The following is a 19756-nucleotide window of genomic DNA, read 5'->3' on the forward strand; positions in this document are numbered from 1 at the left end:
GGGAAGCAATTACAGAAGCCAGACCTTCTACCTTCTGCAACCCACAATGACCCTGGGTCCATGCTCCCAGAGGGATAGAGAATGGGAAAGCTATTGGGGGAGGGGGTGGGATATGGAGATTGGGCGGTGGGAATTGTGTGGAGTTGTACCCCTCCTACCCTATGGTTTTGTTAATTAATCCTTTCTTAAATAAAAAATAAATAAAGAAAGAAAGAAAGTTTAAGAAAAAAGTATTTCCTGGTAGTCGGGCTGTAGCGCAGCGGGTTAAGCGCAGGTGGCGCAAAGCACAAGGACCGGCATAAGGATCCCGGTTCGAGCCCCGGCTCCCCACCTGCAGGGGAGTCACTTCACAGGCGGTGAAGCAGGTCTGCAGGTGTCTGTCTTTCTATCCTCCTCTCTGTTTTCCCCTCCTCTCTCCATTTCTCTCTGTCCTATACAACAACGACGACAACAACAATAATAACTACAACAATAAAACAACAAGGGCAACAAAAGGGAATAAATAAAATAAAAAATTAAAAAAAAAAAAGAAAAAAGTATTTCCCAAATATCCGTAAATTCATCTAAGCTTACAAGTGAAATTGATAAGTGGCACGTTAAGAAGTGTGATACTAACCAGAAGTGGTTTGTGAGAGAATATGGGATACGAAATTCAGGAACACAGGGATTTGTTTCCTTGGTTTGTTGCTTTCTTTAGAGTTAATGTGTCTACCGTTAATTGCAGCATAATTGGATGACCTGTAATCACTCCAGTGACCACTTCTCTATATCATAAACCCAAAAATATAGAACCACAAATACATTTTAAAACTCCTATACTAGCATTCTCCCTGAATGTTATGATGTACTTTGCAACTTAAGTATTTCTGATGTGTTTTGTCTTATCGTTAATAATTATTTCATTTTGCTATTAAAAAAAAGAAAATACAATGGGAAGGGAGGAGAGACCCATTACAATTACAACTAAAACCACAACAAAAATTGACATAAATTATTTAAAGATAAAGCAAACAAGAATGAATACTGCTTAAAAAAAGATTCTATTACCTTCCTAAAGACAATAAAAATAAATAAACTGGTGTAAGGATCCCGGTTCGAGCCCCTGGCTCCCCACCTGCAGAGGAGTTGCTTCACAAGCTTCCCTCTCTATCCCCCTCCCTTATCAAATTCTCTCTGTCTCTATCCAGAATAAATAAGTAAAATAAAAATATTAAAAAATTAATAAATAGACTCACTGAAATTCCCATTAAAATTCAGATGCATTAAAATTGATAGCATACTTCTAAACTTTATTTGAAGTAAAAATAAGTAATAGTCAATAAACATTCAAAATAAAGAATGACTACAGGGAATTATAATGTAATATACTCAAAAGTATGTTAAACATCTTTGCATTATTACAGTAATTAAAACCTTTAAAATACTGATCCAGGAATAAACACTTAGAAGAAATGGTCAAAAAGTCTGCTTGAACTTCATGAAAATTTAATGTATGTAAATATCGCATTGCAAAACTTATGTTAGGATAACTGATTACATTTGAAATAATAGGTTAGATTTTCAACATCAAATAATAAATAAATTCATTTGAAAGAATAAGGTTAGATTTCCAACATCAAAAAATAAATTCCAAAGATATTAAAACAAAAAAAAAGAAATTAAGAAGTAGTCAAGTAAAACACAAAGGAATCCTAATTTAATTAGATAAAAGTAAAAGAGAAACTATAAAAGAAGAAAGAAAACATTGATTGATCTGATAGTATGGGGAATTTGAATCTTCTGACACAAAAGCACACCCTGAAGGAAATTAAATAGCAAATGACTAGCTGTAAGGGATGACTTTTTATACCATGTAGTACAGAGGAGAAGTTTTTATGACAGATAATATACACAAATTATAATGTGGGTCTCCACTAAATAAATAAGAAAATAAATGCTGACTGAAAATCAACACTAATTTACATGTAAATCACAAATAAAAATGTATGAGCTAACAAACACATTACTAAAAGGTCAACTCAGCTAATAATAATGAAAATGCAAATTAAAAAATGAGATACCACTATCACTTTCCAAACTGATGATGGTTTTGCTTTTTTAATCACCTAACTTTTGCAAAAAATAGAACACACCTTCTTGTCCTCCTGTGCACTGTTGGTGGACAAAGTGGCAAGAACTTTCTGGATATTTGACAATCCACTGAAAAAAAAAACCTTAAAGATTTTTGTTTTTTAAATGCCAGAGAACCACTCTTCTCTCACTATTGGTGATGCTGAGAATCAAACCTGGGATCTCTTGAATACAATTCCTGTGTGCTACTGCGAGGGCATTCCCTAGCCCTCACATATCCTTTACCCTGGAAACTCTCTATATTCTTCTTTCTTAAAATATTTATTTATCTATTTCCTTTTGTTGCCCTTGTTTTTGTTGTTGTTGTCGTCATTGTTGGATAGGACAGAGAGAAATGGAGAGAAGAGGGGAAGACAGAGAGGGGGAGAGAAAGACACCTGTAGACCTGCTTCACTGCTTGTGAAGCGACTCCGCTGCAGGTGGGGAGCTGGGGGCTCAAACCGTGATCCTTACGCAGGTCCTTGTGCTTTGCGCCACCTGCGCTCAACCCTCTGCGCTACAGCCCGACTCCATCTCTCTATATTCTAAGATAATAGTCAGAGGTGTGTATAAAGATGTATGTTAATGTATTCAGTGACCATTCACAAAAGTAAAATGTTAGAAACAATCTTAAGTGCTCAATAATAGAGAATTCATTACATACATTTTGAGTAACTATATGATTGACTTATGCATTATTTAAAATTCCTATTATAGAAGAAAATATTAAGAAGTATTCACAATGACTATATCAATAAAATATGCATATTGTTTTGTTCAATAGAATATGTAAAAGATTAAGTCTACTTAGATAAAGACTGGCAGGGAATATATTCCATCATTTCAGTGGTTCTAGCTGGGTGGTTTTATTTTAATTCTTTATATAATTTTTTTTCTTGCTTCTCAAACCTTTCAACAATGAAAGTGCAATATGTTTATAATTAACAAAGTGTGCTGGGTCTAAATAGAAACCAACAGAGAAAAGCTACACCACTTGGGGTCAGTGTGGGTACAGTTTGGGAGGAGGGTAGCTTCTGAAGTCCCTTTCCTTATGTGGGTCATGAGGAACCTACTGCTATGTTGTGGGGGCAGCACCAGTGCATGACAAACACAAAACTGTGTCGTTCCACTGTTGGCCATACTTTAGGGTCTCTTCCCTTTGTTTAGCTGGCCAGTGATGCCCTGCCCCAGCCCACCACCATCCTCAATGCTGGCCCAGCCCTGGGTACCTGTATGGGAGCCTGAGAGGGAGCTGAGGAGCCGGGAGTGCTGGCTGTGGCCATCATGTACTTCCACCACATCGTTGAGGGCCGTGTGGAAAAAGGCGAACTGTCCGAACACCACTGTGGAGGAGAATGGTTAGTGACATCAGTGTGGAAGGGTGGTGGCCAAGATGGGGACAGGGTCTAGGGATCTTGGGCCCTAGGCTTGGAGCAAGAAGACCTTAGAGGAAACCACTGATTCCTGTTGAACCGTGTAACTGGCTGATTAGCAGAGCACAGACCAGACACCAGGGGTATGGAGAGTAGGAAGGCCCCACTGGCATTCCCCCCTCCCACATGGTATTAAGGACTGCACCCAACGTTCAGCCCAGTGGAGAGGGCACTAACCCACCTTGTTCCTTTCCCACGTGGCAGCACCTAACTAAAGATATGCAAAGGCTTTTGGAACCATCCTCTATTTCCCATAAGATCTCAGGACCCTACATTTCCCCTCATTTTTCTTCAAAGATTCAGGGTAGGGCCTGGATACAAGAGAAATGAGGGTGGTGAGGAGCAGCCTCTCCTAGAGGAAGCAAATATCTCCATCTCATTTTTCTCTGGCAAAGCCCAGAAGGGACATTGTCAGAATGTTTATTAAATACCGACTGCGTCAGCTACCATTCTCACTATGGGAATGAGCACAGTTGAGGTGGGACTGGGATACTCTTAGGAGGGCCTTGAAGGGGTGGAAGGAGTCAGAAACAAGCAAACATACAAAATCAAAACAAATCATACCATAGTCCTTGGGCACAGTGACAAAGTACAGGCAGATCTGTCCACTGGTATAGTTCTGGGGGTAGTTAGGGGATAAGACCACTCCATCTGAACCCACATACTGTCCCCCACAGGGGGCTGAAAAAGAATGAGAGAGAATCCAGGTGACTTTGTGGGCCCCTAACCAGCTGTTCACCCTCCATGCAGCTCAGTTCAGCTTTAGCTGCTGGCTGGAGTGAGGGGATGGAGTCTGCCATGCTGTGCATAGCCACCAATGTCATTGCATGCCCTGGTCACAGATATCACTGGCCTGCATGTACACTGCAACCCACCTGGACCTGGATGTGCTCTCACAAGTGCTCGAGGGCACATGGCAGGCCTTGCCCTCTAACTAGTAACATTGGCATTGGCCCCACAGTCTTGTGAAATAGTTTAGGTACCACTTTTGCTGGCAAGCAGGGCATGCTGTGCCCATGGCTGATGTCTTAGAATCTATATGAGGAGGGAGTTGAAGCTTTCCACACATAGTCTCAATGGGAGCAATGAATGTGACGTTTGGCACCCAAACATGGGGGCCAATTTATACAAGGTGTACCTCAGAGCCGGTTCCTCATACCTAAGCAAAAGAGCCTCCTTGCTTTTCAACTTAGGTAGCCACCATGCTGAGGGATTCTGAGCTCCATCTTGCCTCTTTTGTTAAGCCCTGTGGCTCACCCAGACCCATCTGAAGTCAGCCCACTGCTGGCCTTGACATACACATCCAACCTCTCAGTGACTTTCCCTGAGACTAGGAACAAACCCAAGGCCACCCTTAAATTTAGCTAGGTTTAAGAATATAGTTATTACTATAACCAAATTATTTGGCAATTGAGTTAACTTTGAAAATCCAATTGTTAGGATTTGCTATATCATACAAGACCTCACCATAATTTATGCCCTTTTATGTTATTTACATATAGCTGTAACTTATAAAGTAACACCACCAGTTGTTTCTATTCTAAGCTTTTAGATTTAATATTTCAAAGAACATGTCATTATTAGTAGGGCATTAACAATTTGAGCCCACTGTTAAAATTCAATCTGATTACCAATTTGAAATTTTAAGTGCTTAGATTGAAGGGACATATTCTCAGAGCTATGGTCTATGCATCAAAAAGTTTGACATATTAGATCCATTTTTCCTTGGACAACATACTCTACCTACTACCCAAGGAAGATGGGTCTTGAAATTAGTGCAGCCTGGTATGTACCCAGCTACAGAATGTGAGCTCAGACCTACAGTGATGTAGAGATTACATAGACTCCTATGCTGAATATGGACCCCAGATAAAATTGATGGGGTTTACATTTAACAATATGTATATAGTTTCCCCGTATTTGGGAGCTACTCTCTTTCCTGATCCAGCTTGCTAGTCCTTTTTCCAACTATGACACCATCTCCTCAGACAGTAACCTGTGTCCACCTGCATATTAGATGTCAGGCTCAGGCAAAAACTAGTAAAGTCATGGGCTCCTTGGAATATACCTAAAATAGAGCTATTAGATTTTTCCAAAATGGAGACTCCAAATCTTCATCTGCAATATTCTTGCTTTTAGGTTCATGACTAGTCAACAATTTACTCTGCTTTATATCTTAAAATCTTTTTCAGTCACCAGGTTCCAGATGCTACTGTGATGCCAACCTGACTTTCCTGGGCAGAGGACCCCATCATGTGCCTTGGAGCCCCGCCTCCCCAGATCTTTGTCCCACTAGGGAAAGAGAGAAACAGGCTGGGAGTATGAATTGACCTGCCAACAGCCATGTTCAGTGGGGAAGCAACAAAAGAAACCAGACCTTCCACCTTCTGCACCCCATAATGATCCTATATCCATACTCCCAGAGGGATAAAGAATAGGGAAGCTATCAAGGGAGGGGATTGGATTTGGAGTTCTGGTAGTAGGAATTGTGTGAAAACCCCTCTTATCCTATGTTTTTTGTCAGTGTTACCTTTTTTTTAATATTTATTTTATTTATTTATTCCCTTTTGTTGACCTTGTTGTTTTATTGTTGTAGTTATTATTGTTGTTGTCGTTGTTGGATAGGGCAGAGAGAAATGGAGAGAGGAGGGGAAGACAGAGAGGAGGAGAGAAAGATAAACACCTGCAGACCCGCTTCCCGCCTGTGAAGCGACTCCCCTGCAGGTGGGGAGCCGGGGTTCGAACCAGGATCCTTATGCCGGTCCTTGTGCTTTGCGCCACCTGCGCTTAACCCGCTGTGCTACAGCCCGACTCCCCAGTGTTTCCTTTTTATAAATAAAAATTAAAAACCATTTAGCTTGGTGTGAGCTGCTAACATGTCTGGGGGCTGCTGCTGAGAACATGAGTTTCTATCTGAATAGGGGTGGGGATCATGTGATCTGAGAGATGGCGCGTTGCTAGGGGCAAGTACACCCAGTGAACTACCACTTATGGCAAACCTTGGGACCCCCTGCCCAGTTTCCATCACCCCCAGCTAACAGTCCCTCCTGCAAGCCCTTATAACCCCAACCCACTCCCAACTCCCAGGCTCCTGCACCTGAGCATACTGGCTGGGGGTTGTTCCACACAGGCTTCCCATCAGGCCCCAGGATGCAGCTCAGTGTGGAGGCACCCTCCACTTCATATCCGCCGTGGCAGTAGTAGGTGATGGAGGATCCCAGCTTCAGGTCGGACCCCACTCGAGTACCATTCTTAATGGAGCCAGGATCGAAACATGACTCCCGTGGATTTTCTGGAAAACACACACACACACACACACACACACACAGTTAATGACCTAGGGTTCCACAGTATCTGAGGAGACAGTAACTTGAATTAGTCACAGAGTACATGGGGCGTTGGAATTATTATTGGTCTTTTAGTCTCATGTCTGGAAACTTAATCTAAATTTGGTTGGAAATTCAGGTCTGGAAGACAACTTGGAGAATGAAATTTCATTCTGCCCACATCCTGGCCCTAACCCACAATGGAGGGGGTTGCAGTTAAACCTCTGTGTCATGCCCCTCCAACCCCCTTTTTTACACACTCTTCCCCAGAGGAGGCGTGCACTGCTGTTATTGACAGGAACTGGTGGTCCTTGGATCCTGTCTTAACTGCAGACAAGATTGCTGTGGGGAAGGTCAATGCTTAGACAAAATCCACCCCATTGCTCAGCTTTGACCCACCACCATCAGTACATCTGGGTGGGCAGAGCTAACACTGACTTTATACCCCAGGCCAACATTCTGCTTAGTCAAGGTCTCCAATACAGTTCCCCAGGGTATATTGGTGTATTGGGTATTTGCTACTTTATGAAAACAGGATTATTTTCTCTTTGGCTACTGCATTTCAATAAGGAACACTATGAAGTGTCAACAAGTATCTACGCTGTCCTCTGCCTCAGGTAAGAGTGAACCCGATACTGCCTGAGTACTATTATTAGTTTGTGAGTACTAGTTGGTGTTGAGTAGTTCCTAGAAGCCAATGTTTATTTCCATTCCATGCTGCCCTTCCTTATCTGCCTTCTTCTGAGATCACTGATGACCAAAGTGCCTGTCATCATGGCTGGTCAGTATTAGAGCAGCCTTAGTCATGTCTTGTATAAACAAAATGCAACTAAATATCTGTGTCCTGGAGGAGGTTCACCAAGGGATGCTAACAACTCTTGCAGAGGGACTCAGGAATTCAAAGAGCAGAGAAGAGGAAAGAGCCAGGAAAGAGATCACAATTCAGAGATGAATTGCAAGGAGGGCTTTTCCTGAGCACTGCTCTTGTCATCTGTGTACCTGTTAGACTACCAATATAAGAGGCAGCCACCGGTTGAGGGTCTTGTTTAGCTGCTGATTAGACTGCTGACTGATGGGATGGGATTCCTGATTCTTGGTCCTGTCAAGTCTAATCATTCTTGCATCAGAACCCTTGTGGCAGCCTTGCTCTTTTTACTTTTACTACTCTTTTTTTGAAAGCCAAATATACTTGACACATAGCTTTGTGAAAACTCAAGGTATGCAGTGAATTGCTTTGATATATTTATAAAATAAATATAGAAATATATATTTATATTTATAATATATAATTTAATATATATTATAAAACCTGATATAGTTGCCATTGTGGTAGTCAGGTGGGGGCTCAGAACTTTGGTTGTGGAACTATACTCCTATTATATTATTATTATTATTATTATTATTATTATTATTATTATTATTATTATTACACTGCCTCCAGGGTTACTGCTAGGGCTCAGTGCCAGTGCTATAGCTCCCTGCAGTCATTTTTTCATTTTTTTCTTTCTCATTTTTATTAGATATGACAAAGAGAAATTGAGAAAGAATGAGGAGACAGAGAGAGAGGCAGATAAAGATAGACACCTGCAGACCAGCTTCAAGGAGTGTGAAGTGGACCCCCTGCAGGTAGGGAGAGGGGGCTTGAATCCGGGTCCTTGCAGTTTGGGTGCACCACCATTGGCCCCCTCCTATTATCTTATAACCTTGTAAATAATTAATATTAAAAAAGAAAAACAAAAAAACATTAGTCTTTTCTCCCTAGACCTCATCCTGGTAGACAGTATTTTACTGTTTTTTATTAGCTTGACTGTTTATTTTAGATTCCATGTGTAAACTTTATCATCCTATAGTACTTATCTCTTTGTCTGATTTATCTGACTTAGCATAATATACTCACTAGGCATGGAAATGAAAACCAAAATCCTAATGAGATCACCTAATCTAACACCCTATAAGAATGTGTATCATCAAGAAAACAAGAGAGAGCCAGGTGCTGGTGAGGATGTGGTGAAAGAGAAATCATAATATACTGTTGGTGGGAATGCAAACTGGTCTAACCACTACATTAAACCAAACAGAAGTGCCTCAAAAAATTAAAAATATCTCTAGTATATAATATAGCACTTCCACTACTATGTGTAATCCAGAGAAAATAAAAACAATCTTTCAAAAAAAGATGCACTCTCATGTTAACTGCAGCATTATTCACAATAGTAAAGACATAGAAACAGTCTAAATGCCATTAACAGATAGATGAGTGAAGAAAACAGTGGTTGATATACACAATGGAATATTATTCAATTATGAGAAAATTGTGCCATTTTTGACATTATGGGCAGGCCCTATAATTTCTCCTTGCCTACAGCAGGCCTGGATATAGTGCTGCACTTAATTACATCCCATGGGGACTCAGGAAATGGTCAGTCCTCTGGGAGAGGCACCCTCAGTGGTTTCCTCATGTACTTTGTGATGTATCACTTGAACCCCTGTATCAAGTCATTCTTCACCCTAAGTCAACTTGTGACTGACTGACATATGCGAATCACAGAGGTGCAGGGAACTATCACCATGCCTTACATTTGATCCGTTCTTTCTATAAATTTACAGTGGGTCAAACATTATCTGAAGATCAGAGAAACTAAGTAACTTGGAACTACGTTCACAACAGGCAGAAATCATTGTGACACTCATTATATATTCCGTACCTTTTCCTTTAAAAAAAAGGGGGGGCCCAAATGTATCCAGAGAATCATGGCAGCAGCTAAAAGCTATCCTTTCAAAAAGATAGATGCAAACACATTCAGATCAGACTAGAGCCTTTCTTCTTACTCAGAGGAAACCCAAAGTTTTGAATAGGCCTACAACCCTGCACATTCGGTCCCCAATCCTCCTTCCTCCAATGTCCCCAACTCCTATTGGCTCCTTGCTTACTTTGCTCCAACCAAGTAAGTCTGTTCATGCAGTGTTCTCCTATCTGCACGAGTCTCCCCTTGACTGTTTTTAGCATTAATTCAATGTCCTCTTTCCAGTTGCGCTTCTGTTTCTAGTTATTTAACATTGTATTATTCCTTCTCCCAACACCCCTCACACTTCTTCTGCTTTATTTATCTGCATCAAGATCAGTGATCTCATGTACTATAACTTCACATTTATTTATGTTTTCCTCCATTAAAATGTAGGCCCCAAGAAGGAGGTTTTTCAGTTGTATTCTCTGTCGTAGTTTAGTGCTTAATAAATGGAAAAAATTCAATAGGTTTTCATTTTTTCTTTTTTTAATTGGGGGATTAATGGTTTACAGTAAATATTACAGTTGTTGATACACATGTAAAATCCTCAGTTTTCTGCAAAACACTCTAAGTCCCCACTCTAGGTCCTCCTCCACCAATATGCACCAGGACCTGAAAGCCCCTAGCACCCCTCCCCACTCAGAAACCTTTACTTTGGTGCAATACACCAAACCAAGTCCAACTTCTGCTTTGTGTTTCCCCTTCTGTTCTTATTTCTCGACTTTTTCTCAAAGGGATAAATGTGTGACTTATTAAATGGAAGGTGATTCAGCTAAGAGAATGCTTGTTGGCTCTTCCATCATTCCTTACATCCTCCGTTCTAGTCAGGAACTCAGACATGTGGTTGATCCACTCACTATGTTAGATTCTGGGATAACCTGGAGGACAGGAGCCATGTGCTAGCATGACAAAAAGAGACAAAAGGAATCTAGGTGGAGCCATTTCATCAGCCTTGGATAACAATCTCCAGATTTCTTTCATAGGAAAGAGATCAAACTTTGACCTCATAAAGCAACTGTTTTCACGTTAACTGATATGATGGCATCGAATCCCAGCTGCTACCATGGCCCTAGGACTTGACTTTTATATCAGAAAGTCATTTCCTCTCTTCTCTGCATGCAAAAACTAAAGTTTTAAATGCCTTCTGTTTTGAAAATATTTATTTATTGGATAGAGACAGAAATTGAGAGGGGCGGGGGAGACAGAGAGGGAGAGCGACAGAGAGACACCTGCAGCCCTGCTTCACTGCTAACTAAGCTGACTCCCTGCAAGTGGGAACTAGGGGCTTGAACCTGGGTCCTTATGTGTTGTGACATGTGTGCACAACTGGGTGCACCACCACCCAGCCCCTAAATGCCCTCTTTTAAAGCCTCCTTGAACTTTGCTGTCTCTTTCAGAATTCCATTTCACTTTTCTTAATTATAGCATGCGTAGCATTATCTTACTAAGCAAGATAAATATAGTTTTCTCCCCGTGGGTTTTTAAATCCTACAGGACAGGGACCATCACCTATTCTTATTCTATATAACCCTAGTAAACAGCACAAGACTAGGCAGTCAGGTTAGCTCTAGTTGGTAAACTCTAGAGGCTTAATAAATGCATGCTGAATTGACTGACTGAGCACCCAGGTCTTGGAAAATCAACAACCACATCAGTGATTCCAACTACAGACTATTCTATAGTTACTCATATGTCAGAGCAAGAAAGCTCATCATTTCAAGCATTTTCACATTAATAATAATGGCAAGGATAATGATAATGATGACAGCCTCTTACATAGGAACATCACTTTATAATTTTTGAAGCACTTTCCAATCTGTTATCTCATTTGTGCCTCACAATAGCCTCTGTAGCAGGCAGGGATAGGTATGCTGGGCTAGGTTGTAGATGAGGAATGCAGTGCTCAGAGAGGCTAAATGAGTTTTCCAAAGCTATTCAACTATTAGGAGGTAGAATTAAGACTAAAATTAGGATTTCAGTCAGCCAAACCACAGCGCAGCTGTGGATGATAAAAACTAAATGACTAAAACATTATGTTGATGATAACAAAACTAAAGTTTTCCAAAGAGGGATTTTTTTTCTTTTTTTTTTTTTTTTGGCAAGGGCACACTACTCAGCTCTCGTTTATGGAAGTGCCAGGGACTGAACTAGGGACCTTGGAGCTTCACACATTAAAGTTTTCTGTCTAACCATTATGCTTCTTTTATACTAAGAGATAAGGCTCATTTCTAAATACTGTAATAAAAAGAGGTGACAACAACCCAAACACCCAATCAGTGAAAGCATGCTTTAAAAGTTAGATTAGACCCAGCCACTGAAATTTAAGCAGTCTCTAAATAAGAATAGCAACAGTCTTTGAGTACAGATGAGGAAAGATGTACCCAAGATCTATACTGTTGAGTGAATGTTTCCAGGAAGAAAGAAAACAACCTTTATTACAGATGAGCACATATTTAGACAAGACCAGGATGGGCAGGCAAACTACAGTTTTGCTGCCTGTTAATTTTTTTTAAATTAAGTTTTATTAGAACACAGCCATGTTTATTTGTCTCATACTGTCCATGTATGCTTCAACACTAAGATAGCAGAGTTGAGGACATCTGGCTTGCCTAGTTCCAAATATTTACTAGTTAGTGATGACAGAAAAAGTCTGTACACAGAAGTCTGGTGGAAGTAACAGTGTGGAATAATAACTCTGTTATCTTATAATTTTGTAAATCAATATTAAATCACTACCATTTTTAAATTTTTCTAAAATTTAAAAAAGAAGTTGTAGAGTCAAGGAGATGGGAGAAAAGGTCTACTGATGTTTGGTATGGCATTTTCATTATTTTATAACTAGAAAATAAACCTGGGGTATGATAACATAGTTAACAGTGGTATTCAAGGGATGGTAGAAACAGGATGTTAGGATCTGGGGGTACATCTTGTATGCTTTTGTACTGTTTGAATTGCTTCTCCAACAATCACATTGCTTTAAAAATAGAAAAGAAAAAAAAAGATAGTTTCATTTGAGTTTAAAATGCCAGTGGTGATGGAGAGGGCAGGTGTGAAAATCTGGTTATCTGTCCTTGGCCCACAGTGGTACTTCCAAGGGCTTGAAAGAAAATACTGTATTTTAGTACCTTATAGTATAAGTTGATTTACTTTGGTCTTTCCTGAATTATTTCAGATTTTCTTAACACATATTTCCAACTCTTCTTTCCTTTGCCTGAGATACTCCCTGACCCCTCTCTTGCACAATGGATGACTTTTCAACCTTTAGGTATCCATTTAAATGCCTCCTGGTTGGCAAAGTCTTCACTTCCACCAACTACCATTCTGAAGTTGGTTCTGTACTTCTCTGTGGCTTTTTCATAAATTTATTATTTATCTGCCATCAGGGTCATCTCTGGGGATCAGTCCCTGCAGGACTCCACTGCTTCTAGTGGTCATTTTTTCCCTTTTTATTTCTCTAGCTAGAGGGTGAGAGACAGAGAGATAGGGAGAGAGAGCTAGAAAGAAGAGAGACACTGCAGCACTGCTCTGCCACTTGTGAACTTTCTCCCCTGAAGGTGCTTCCGTGTGGTGGCCCAGGTCTCAAACTCAAGTGCTAGGCACATAGTAGTCTACCTGGTGAACTACCTGCTGCCCCCCGAGGCTTAGTCTTTTCTAATTTCTGACACCTCTAACTTCTTACTTACCTACTTATTTATGGTCTCTCTCCTTTGGTCACCTTTATGCTGCTTAGAGCAGGGAGGCCATGACCATTTAGTTCACTGCTGTTTCCTCCATATGTGGCACAGCATGTGGCATGCAGGAAGGGTTCAATAAGCACTTGTTGAATGAATGAATGAATTAATGAATGAATGGTCTCTAAACTCTACCTGGCTCTGCCTACATGAGTGTTTAACCTGTATCTACCCAGAAGGAGGCCACACACTTGCTAGAAGATGAGAATGAAAATTTCCTCTTTCTCCCTTCTATTCTACTGATTTCTCTGGCATGGGAAAGATGACAAACACTCCCATTGACTCATTTTTCTTTTTTCATTCAGAAATTTCTCTCAATCTTTTTATTCCTGCTGTCAAAGCTATGAATCTAACTTCTGCCTCCTAATGCGTAGTTATTGCCATATAGTCCCTAAACTGAATACTCAGTCTTGAGGTTATGACCTCTACATTCATTGTCAAAGTTTTCTGAGACACCTGCTTTCAATCTATCACCTCACATTGACTCTTGGTTTCCCTGTCTGACTTTTGCCCACCTTGTAATTTCAGCATTCAGGGACAAAAATCCACCAGCTGGCCCTACCCTATCAGCTCTATCTGATCTACTAGCACTGTTCCTAGCCCAGATCCTCTGTCCCCAAGCCTAGAGTCCTCACCCCAACCAAGTGACACCACCAGACTCATCCTTAATTATGTTCAAATGATAGGGTTCTCCTCATTCCCCTTTTTGTCCTTCCAGAAAAAAAGTAAAGCTATCTAGGAGGCTGGATTCAAATGAGAAACGTTTCAGAATGTGCCCTAATATAAAAATCCACAAATGGTCAGATTGCATTCAGAATCATCTCCTGAGAGGTCTGCCCAGATGATTAAGATACCACAGCCATCACTCAGGAGTATGTGAGGAAAGCCGCCTGGAAAGCCAGCCATGTCTGCTGTTTCATTAAGTGGGCCTTTACCTGCAGTACAAATGTCTGTCAGCCTGCTGTCACTAGGCTATGAACTTCATGGAGGAGGCTTTGTATTGTTCTCTGTTTTATTCTCAGCCCTTGTGACAGTGTGTGGCACAGAGTGTATACTATGTATAGCACATGGTGTTTACTCAAGAAATAGTTATTAAGAAAATGGATAAAAATGCCTACAACTGCTCTTGTTCTTTATGGAAAAACCCGAGGGTTAAGTAATGTCTGATTCAAGGCGGGTCAGCCTGGTGATCCACTGGAATCTGGAATTAGGATACAGTGTCAGGAGCGAGGCAGCCACACATGTTTCAGGGGGATAAAGAAATAGTGAGAGTTGATCTCCTGTGGGATGGGATTGTGTCAAATACTCAGAAAGAAGCAGGAGGGAGAGTGAGGGGTCCTGGAGATGAGGAGGGGAGACTCAACCTGATGCTTCACCCTAATTTTTTTTGCCTCCAGGGTTATTGCTGGGGCTTGGTGCCTGCACTAGGAATCCATTGCTCCTGAAGGTCATTTTTTCCCCTTTGTGTTACCCTTGTTGTTTATAGTTGTTGTTGTTCTTATTGTGGTCACTGCTGTCATTGTTGTTGGATAGGACAGAGAGAAATGGAGAGAGGAGGGGAAAACAGAGAAGGGGAGAGAAAGATAGACACCTGCAGACCTGCTTCATGACCTGTGAAGCGACTCCCCTGCAGGTGGGGAGCCGGGGACTCGAACTGGGATCCTTATGCTGGTCCTTGCGCTTTGTGCCACCTGTGCTTAACCCACTGCACTACCACCGGCCCCTTTCACCCTAATTTTTACTCCCTGGGGATTCCTGCTGCTTGTCCTTGGTCTCTTGTATTTTAAAAATACAGTACTTTTTAGTGTTGTCAGAATGAGTTTTTCTTGCCTGCATAAAAAATATAGAAAACTTTTTTAGCTTAAATTAGCATGGATACAATTGCTTTGTTATAATAAAGTCTCTTTTCACCTCAGGTTAGTTTGAATGAGTTTGTTTTATCATAAATCATCCCCTTTTTTTCATTTAGTAGGTTTGAGTGGCTTTCTTGTTTTCTGACTAAATGACCCCTGATTTGGTAATTAAACTGTTTCTGCTTCCCACTTAAGAAATTGACAGGACAAAGGGAGAGACCCCTATTCTGCCTGCTGGGCCGGATAAGGGAATGATCTCTTAGAAAGTCACTAGGAAAAGCCCAGCCTAGAGCACTAAGTCTTTATGGGGTACCCTTCACCTCCCAAAGGAGAATCTCTGAAGTTACAGACCTTGGGAAACCCAGACCTTCCATAATAGTGGATTCTTGGATCTTTCTAAAATATAGAAGGTCTTTGGGAAGTCTTTAGGAAGAATACAGGTTTTAGATGAGTGAGGTCAATTTTCTTCCTTCTAAGGATCCTGACCTATCTCGGTGTATAAATCTCCAGTGGGTTACATATCAGTCTGTGATGCTACACAGTTAATGACTTGCAGAGTATAGTAACTAAATTCTTTGTCATGGGATACACACACACACACACACACACACACACACACACACACTGTTCAGGTTACATAGATTCAACACTCATCCACGAGGGCAAGAAAAAAAAAATCATACTCACATTTTGCATTCTTAACAGAAAAGAAAATGTACTGCACTCTATTAGACTCTAGTCCCATGGGGAAGGATTCAAACCTGTCTCCCTTCCAAACAAGAGAAGAACAGATGAGATATCTATTACAAAGAGAAAAAGACAATGGGATGGGAGAGACTGATGAAAAGCATGTGCCAACTACCTGCTGGCACTGAGCACTCTGCTAAGGACTGTGCCCACTCACTAATTCTCACAGCAGCTCTCTCTTTTTGACAGATGAGGAAGTGATGCCCAGAAAAGTTAAGCAATTGGGCTGGGTCCACATGGTTAGTGAGTGATGGGGGCTACCTCTAAAAAGACATTGAACATGGGGAAATATTAAGGTATTAGGATCGAGTATGAGAATGGGTCCATCCTAGCAATCTTGGCAGGGATGCTGGAATAGAGAAAAAGACATAACAGGGCAAATCGAAAGACCCTGGGTTCCTGGCAAAGGCTAAGGAATATGGTAGACAGATGACTAGTATTAGGGGTGCATATTCTAAGAAGGAAGGAAAGCAGCTCCAGGTAACACCAAACATATTCCTGCCTTAGACATGTTTATTTTGGAATTTGTAACATGTGCATTCAATCAGTTGTGCCACCACTTGGCCCCTTTATTTTGGAACTTGAACCACAGATCCTAGTAAAATAGTGGTGGGTGTGTGGATGGGCTCTGCCTGTCTTACTTCCCATCCCACCCACTCTAGTAATTGGCCTTATCTCAGCTGCAAGGCAGACTCTCGGATGGCAACTGGAAAGGAATTATTTCCCAGGACTGTGTTTTGGGCCTGAGAAACACTCTAGATACAGTCTCAAGCTAGTGGCAGAAAGTGAAAAGGGGCTTCTTTGAAAAAGAGAACCTGGATGCATGATCTAGCCCATGGATTTCAGTGGAGAAGATCTGGGAGAGAGTCAGGATACCAAAAACAAGGTGACAAGAGAAGAAGCCTAGGGAGTTTCTGCTCAGTAACTTATTTTATTCAGGGTGATGATATGATGTTATCTTGTAAGGAGGCAGAGAATATGACATCTGGGATGAAATTCTGTTAACTGCTGAGAAGACTTCAAGTGAGACATGCCAGAACATGGCTCTGGTGGCTGCTTAAGTGTGTGTGGAATTGAAGGGCACCACTTATGACTTTAAATGCCATGTCTGTGAAAGTTTTTCTGGCCATGCTCAGTTACTTGGGAGTGGGTTTCACAAAAAGTGCTATTTTATAAACTTTAAGCAATAAAAGGATGGGAATGAGGCAGGAAAACTGAGGTCCTAATGAGGGTAGAATTAAAGAGAGAATAATAAGAAACATGAAGACGATAACATGGCAGGGGTGGTGTCAGCTGGTGGGAGTCCCAGGCTGTCAAGGCCAAGTCTCCTGTTAGAATTCCATAGTATGTCTACCCGGCAATTTAAAAAGATGATATTTTGTCTTTGGGATAAAATGGATGGAACAGGAAGTGATTATGCTTAGGGAAGTTAAGTAAGGAGGTGAAGGACAACTACTGGATGTTTTTGCTCATTTGTGGAATACAAAGAATTAAAACAAATGGACTTTTAAAAGAAAGTAACCAAACTGTCTCAAAGACTGAGAAAACAGAAGATGTCTTACAGAAAGAAATAAAGACTATGTGAGAACAATGGTAGTTGTTGGGTGAGGGTAAAGTGGGAACTATGGTAATTGTTGGGTGAGGGTAAAGTGGGAAGAAGACTTTGGTGCAGAGCTTTGGTGGCGGGCACTGTGTGGATAACAACCCCTGTAATCCTATAATCTTGTAAAGGGTCATTAATCACTAATAAATAGACGGCTTACTTGATAGCAGTACCTGAGATTATGGGCAAAGGAGGATTATCAAATGGCAGGATCCCGGAGGAAGACAGAATGGCAAGTTATCCATTTCCAGGCCAGGAGAACAGCTCACCCAACAGAGCACATGCTATCATGAGCAAGGCCAAGAACTGGATGGATTTAAACACCCATCTCCACATGGGAGCACTGTGCACGGTATCAGAGGGGGCTCCATGAATGGAGCAGTTCTGTGTGGTATCTCTCCTCTGTCTCTGTCTCTACCTAAATTTAAAAAGGGGGGAAAGTTTTCTGGGGACAGTGGGACTGTGCATGCACAAGGCTCCAGGGCCAGGCCAAAAAAGAAAAAGACATCTCTCAGGTCAACCTCATGAGGAAAGGAGACTACAAGCAAAACATTCTCTAATTTGAGCACCAAGTATCTTCTAGAATGGTACTGACTAATGGAAGGTAACTGACAGAACGACTGTGATGCCTTAGTTGTGAAGTGTTTAGTGTGCTGTCAAGCAGTGGTCAGGCGTAATTAGCTATTATTATGATTAGCATTATCTGTGAACTCATATGAGATTCTTTTAGGAGTTGCCAGAAATATTTAATTAAGGGACACTTTAAAAGGTCACTGAGGTCCTGCATTGTGCTAGTAGGGGACACAAGCCAGAAACTTTTTAATTTTAGCTGTTAATGGGACCCCATTGGTACACATGGACTGATGAGGCCTGGATGAACTTGGGTCTTGGCAACAATAACAAAATTTATCATCCCTAGAGCATCTAAGTGCTTAGCATATCCTGGGCATTCTATTCATGCCTATAATATGTGTGTATAAAAATCTCTTCATTTTAACCTCTACGACATAATTACTATTACTATCATTTTGCAGATGAAAAAAAAAGGGTTCCAAGAGATAACAGCATGCCAAGTTCACAAACCAAGCAAGAAATGGAGCTAAGATTTGGCTAACAGTGTCTGGGATAATTAGGGAAGAGGAAAGGTCAAAGAGAGAGTACCAGGAAAAAGAAGTAGGGCACTAGCAAGAATGGAATCAAAGAAAGAAAGAGAGAAGCAAACAAACTGTTTCTCAGATTTTATGAGAACTATGGTGGTTATCTTTGGGATGTGGGAAGGTGGGGGACACAAGTTTTGTGGTGGGTGTGGAACTATACACTGTAATCTTACACTATTGTAACCCACTATTAATCATAAATTTAAAAAAAATTAAAAACCCTTCAGTTAGTGATACACACACACACACACACACACACATACACACACACACACACGGACAGAAATTGTCCACTGTATGTCTGACAAGAAACTAGAGCACAGTATGAAGGCTCCTTGGGATGAATGCCCTGGCACTAAAATGCCAGGAACAGGATGGACTGTTCGCACAGGCATTGCTTATATCAACTCAGGTTATCAAATATATTCTGAAGTTATAAGATTGAAGAAAGGGTTAGAATGACCCTTACTGAAAAAGGACTGAAGAAGAGCAATAACTTGGACATAGAAATGCAGTGCATTGGAAGTCGGGCTGTAGCACAGCAGGTTAAGCGCAGGTGGCTCAAAGCACAAGGACCAGCGTAAGGATCCCGGTTTGAGCCCCTGGCTCCCCACCTGCAGGGGAGTCGCTTCACAGGTGATGAAGCAGGTCTGCAGGTGTCTATCTTTCTCTCCCCCTCTCTGTTTTCCCCTCCTCTCTCCATTTCTCTCTGTCCTATCCAACAGCAACAACATCAATAACTACAACAATAAAACTATAAGGGCAACAAAAGGGAAAATAAATAAATATTAAAAAAAAAAAAGAAATGCAGTGCATGAAGACTGCTGTGCCCCTTTCATTCCTAGGTCTGCAGCACCTGGGTATGAAAGACTAAGCCACAGGGAGTGCCACAGGGAAGGCAGGTGCTCTGCAGGTGACAAATGCCCCAGGACTGGTGTGAGCTCCCTATGATCCAGTCTTATCTCTCCTCATTACAGCACCCCACTTTCTGGCTTCCCCACTGCTGGATCT

At 41.2% G+C, this 19756-nt stretch overlaps 1 protein-coding gene across 5 annotated transcripts in view; it reads right to left on the minus strand.

The window, feature by feature from the left end:
* The window catches only part of CSMD2 (CUB and Sushi multiple domains 2), an 814611-nt gene that overhangs the window by 159127 nt on the left and 635728 nt on the right, over positions 1 to 19756 (minus strand). For all 5 annotated transcript variants that reach the window (XM_060205823.1, XM_060205822.1, XM_060205821.1 and 2 more), the window contains 3 exons: positions 6640 to 6834; positions 4107 to 4223; positions 3339 to 3452 (listed from right to left, as the gene is read on the minus strand). In XM_060205823.1, coding sequence (XP_060061806.1) covers positions 3339 to 3452; positions 4107 to 4223; positions 6640 to 6834 — 426 coding nt within the window. The remainder of the gene's footprint in view (positions 1 to 3338; positions 3453 to 4106; positions 4224 to 6639; positions 6835 to 19756) is intronic.

This window comes from Erinaceus europaeus, chromosome 13 (genome assembly GCF_950295315.1).
Source record: "Erinaceus europaeus chromosome 13, mEriEur2.1, whole genome shotgun sequence".
Taxonomy (NCBI): domain Eukaryota; kingdom Metazoa; phylum Chordata; class Mammalia; order Eulipotyphla; family Erinaceidae; genus Erinaceus; species Erinaceus europaeus.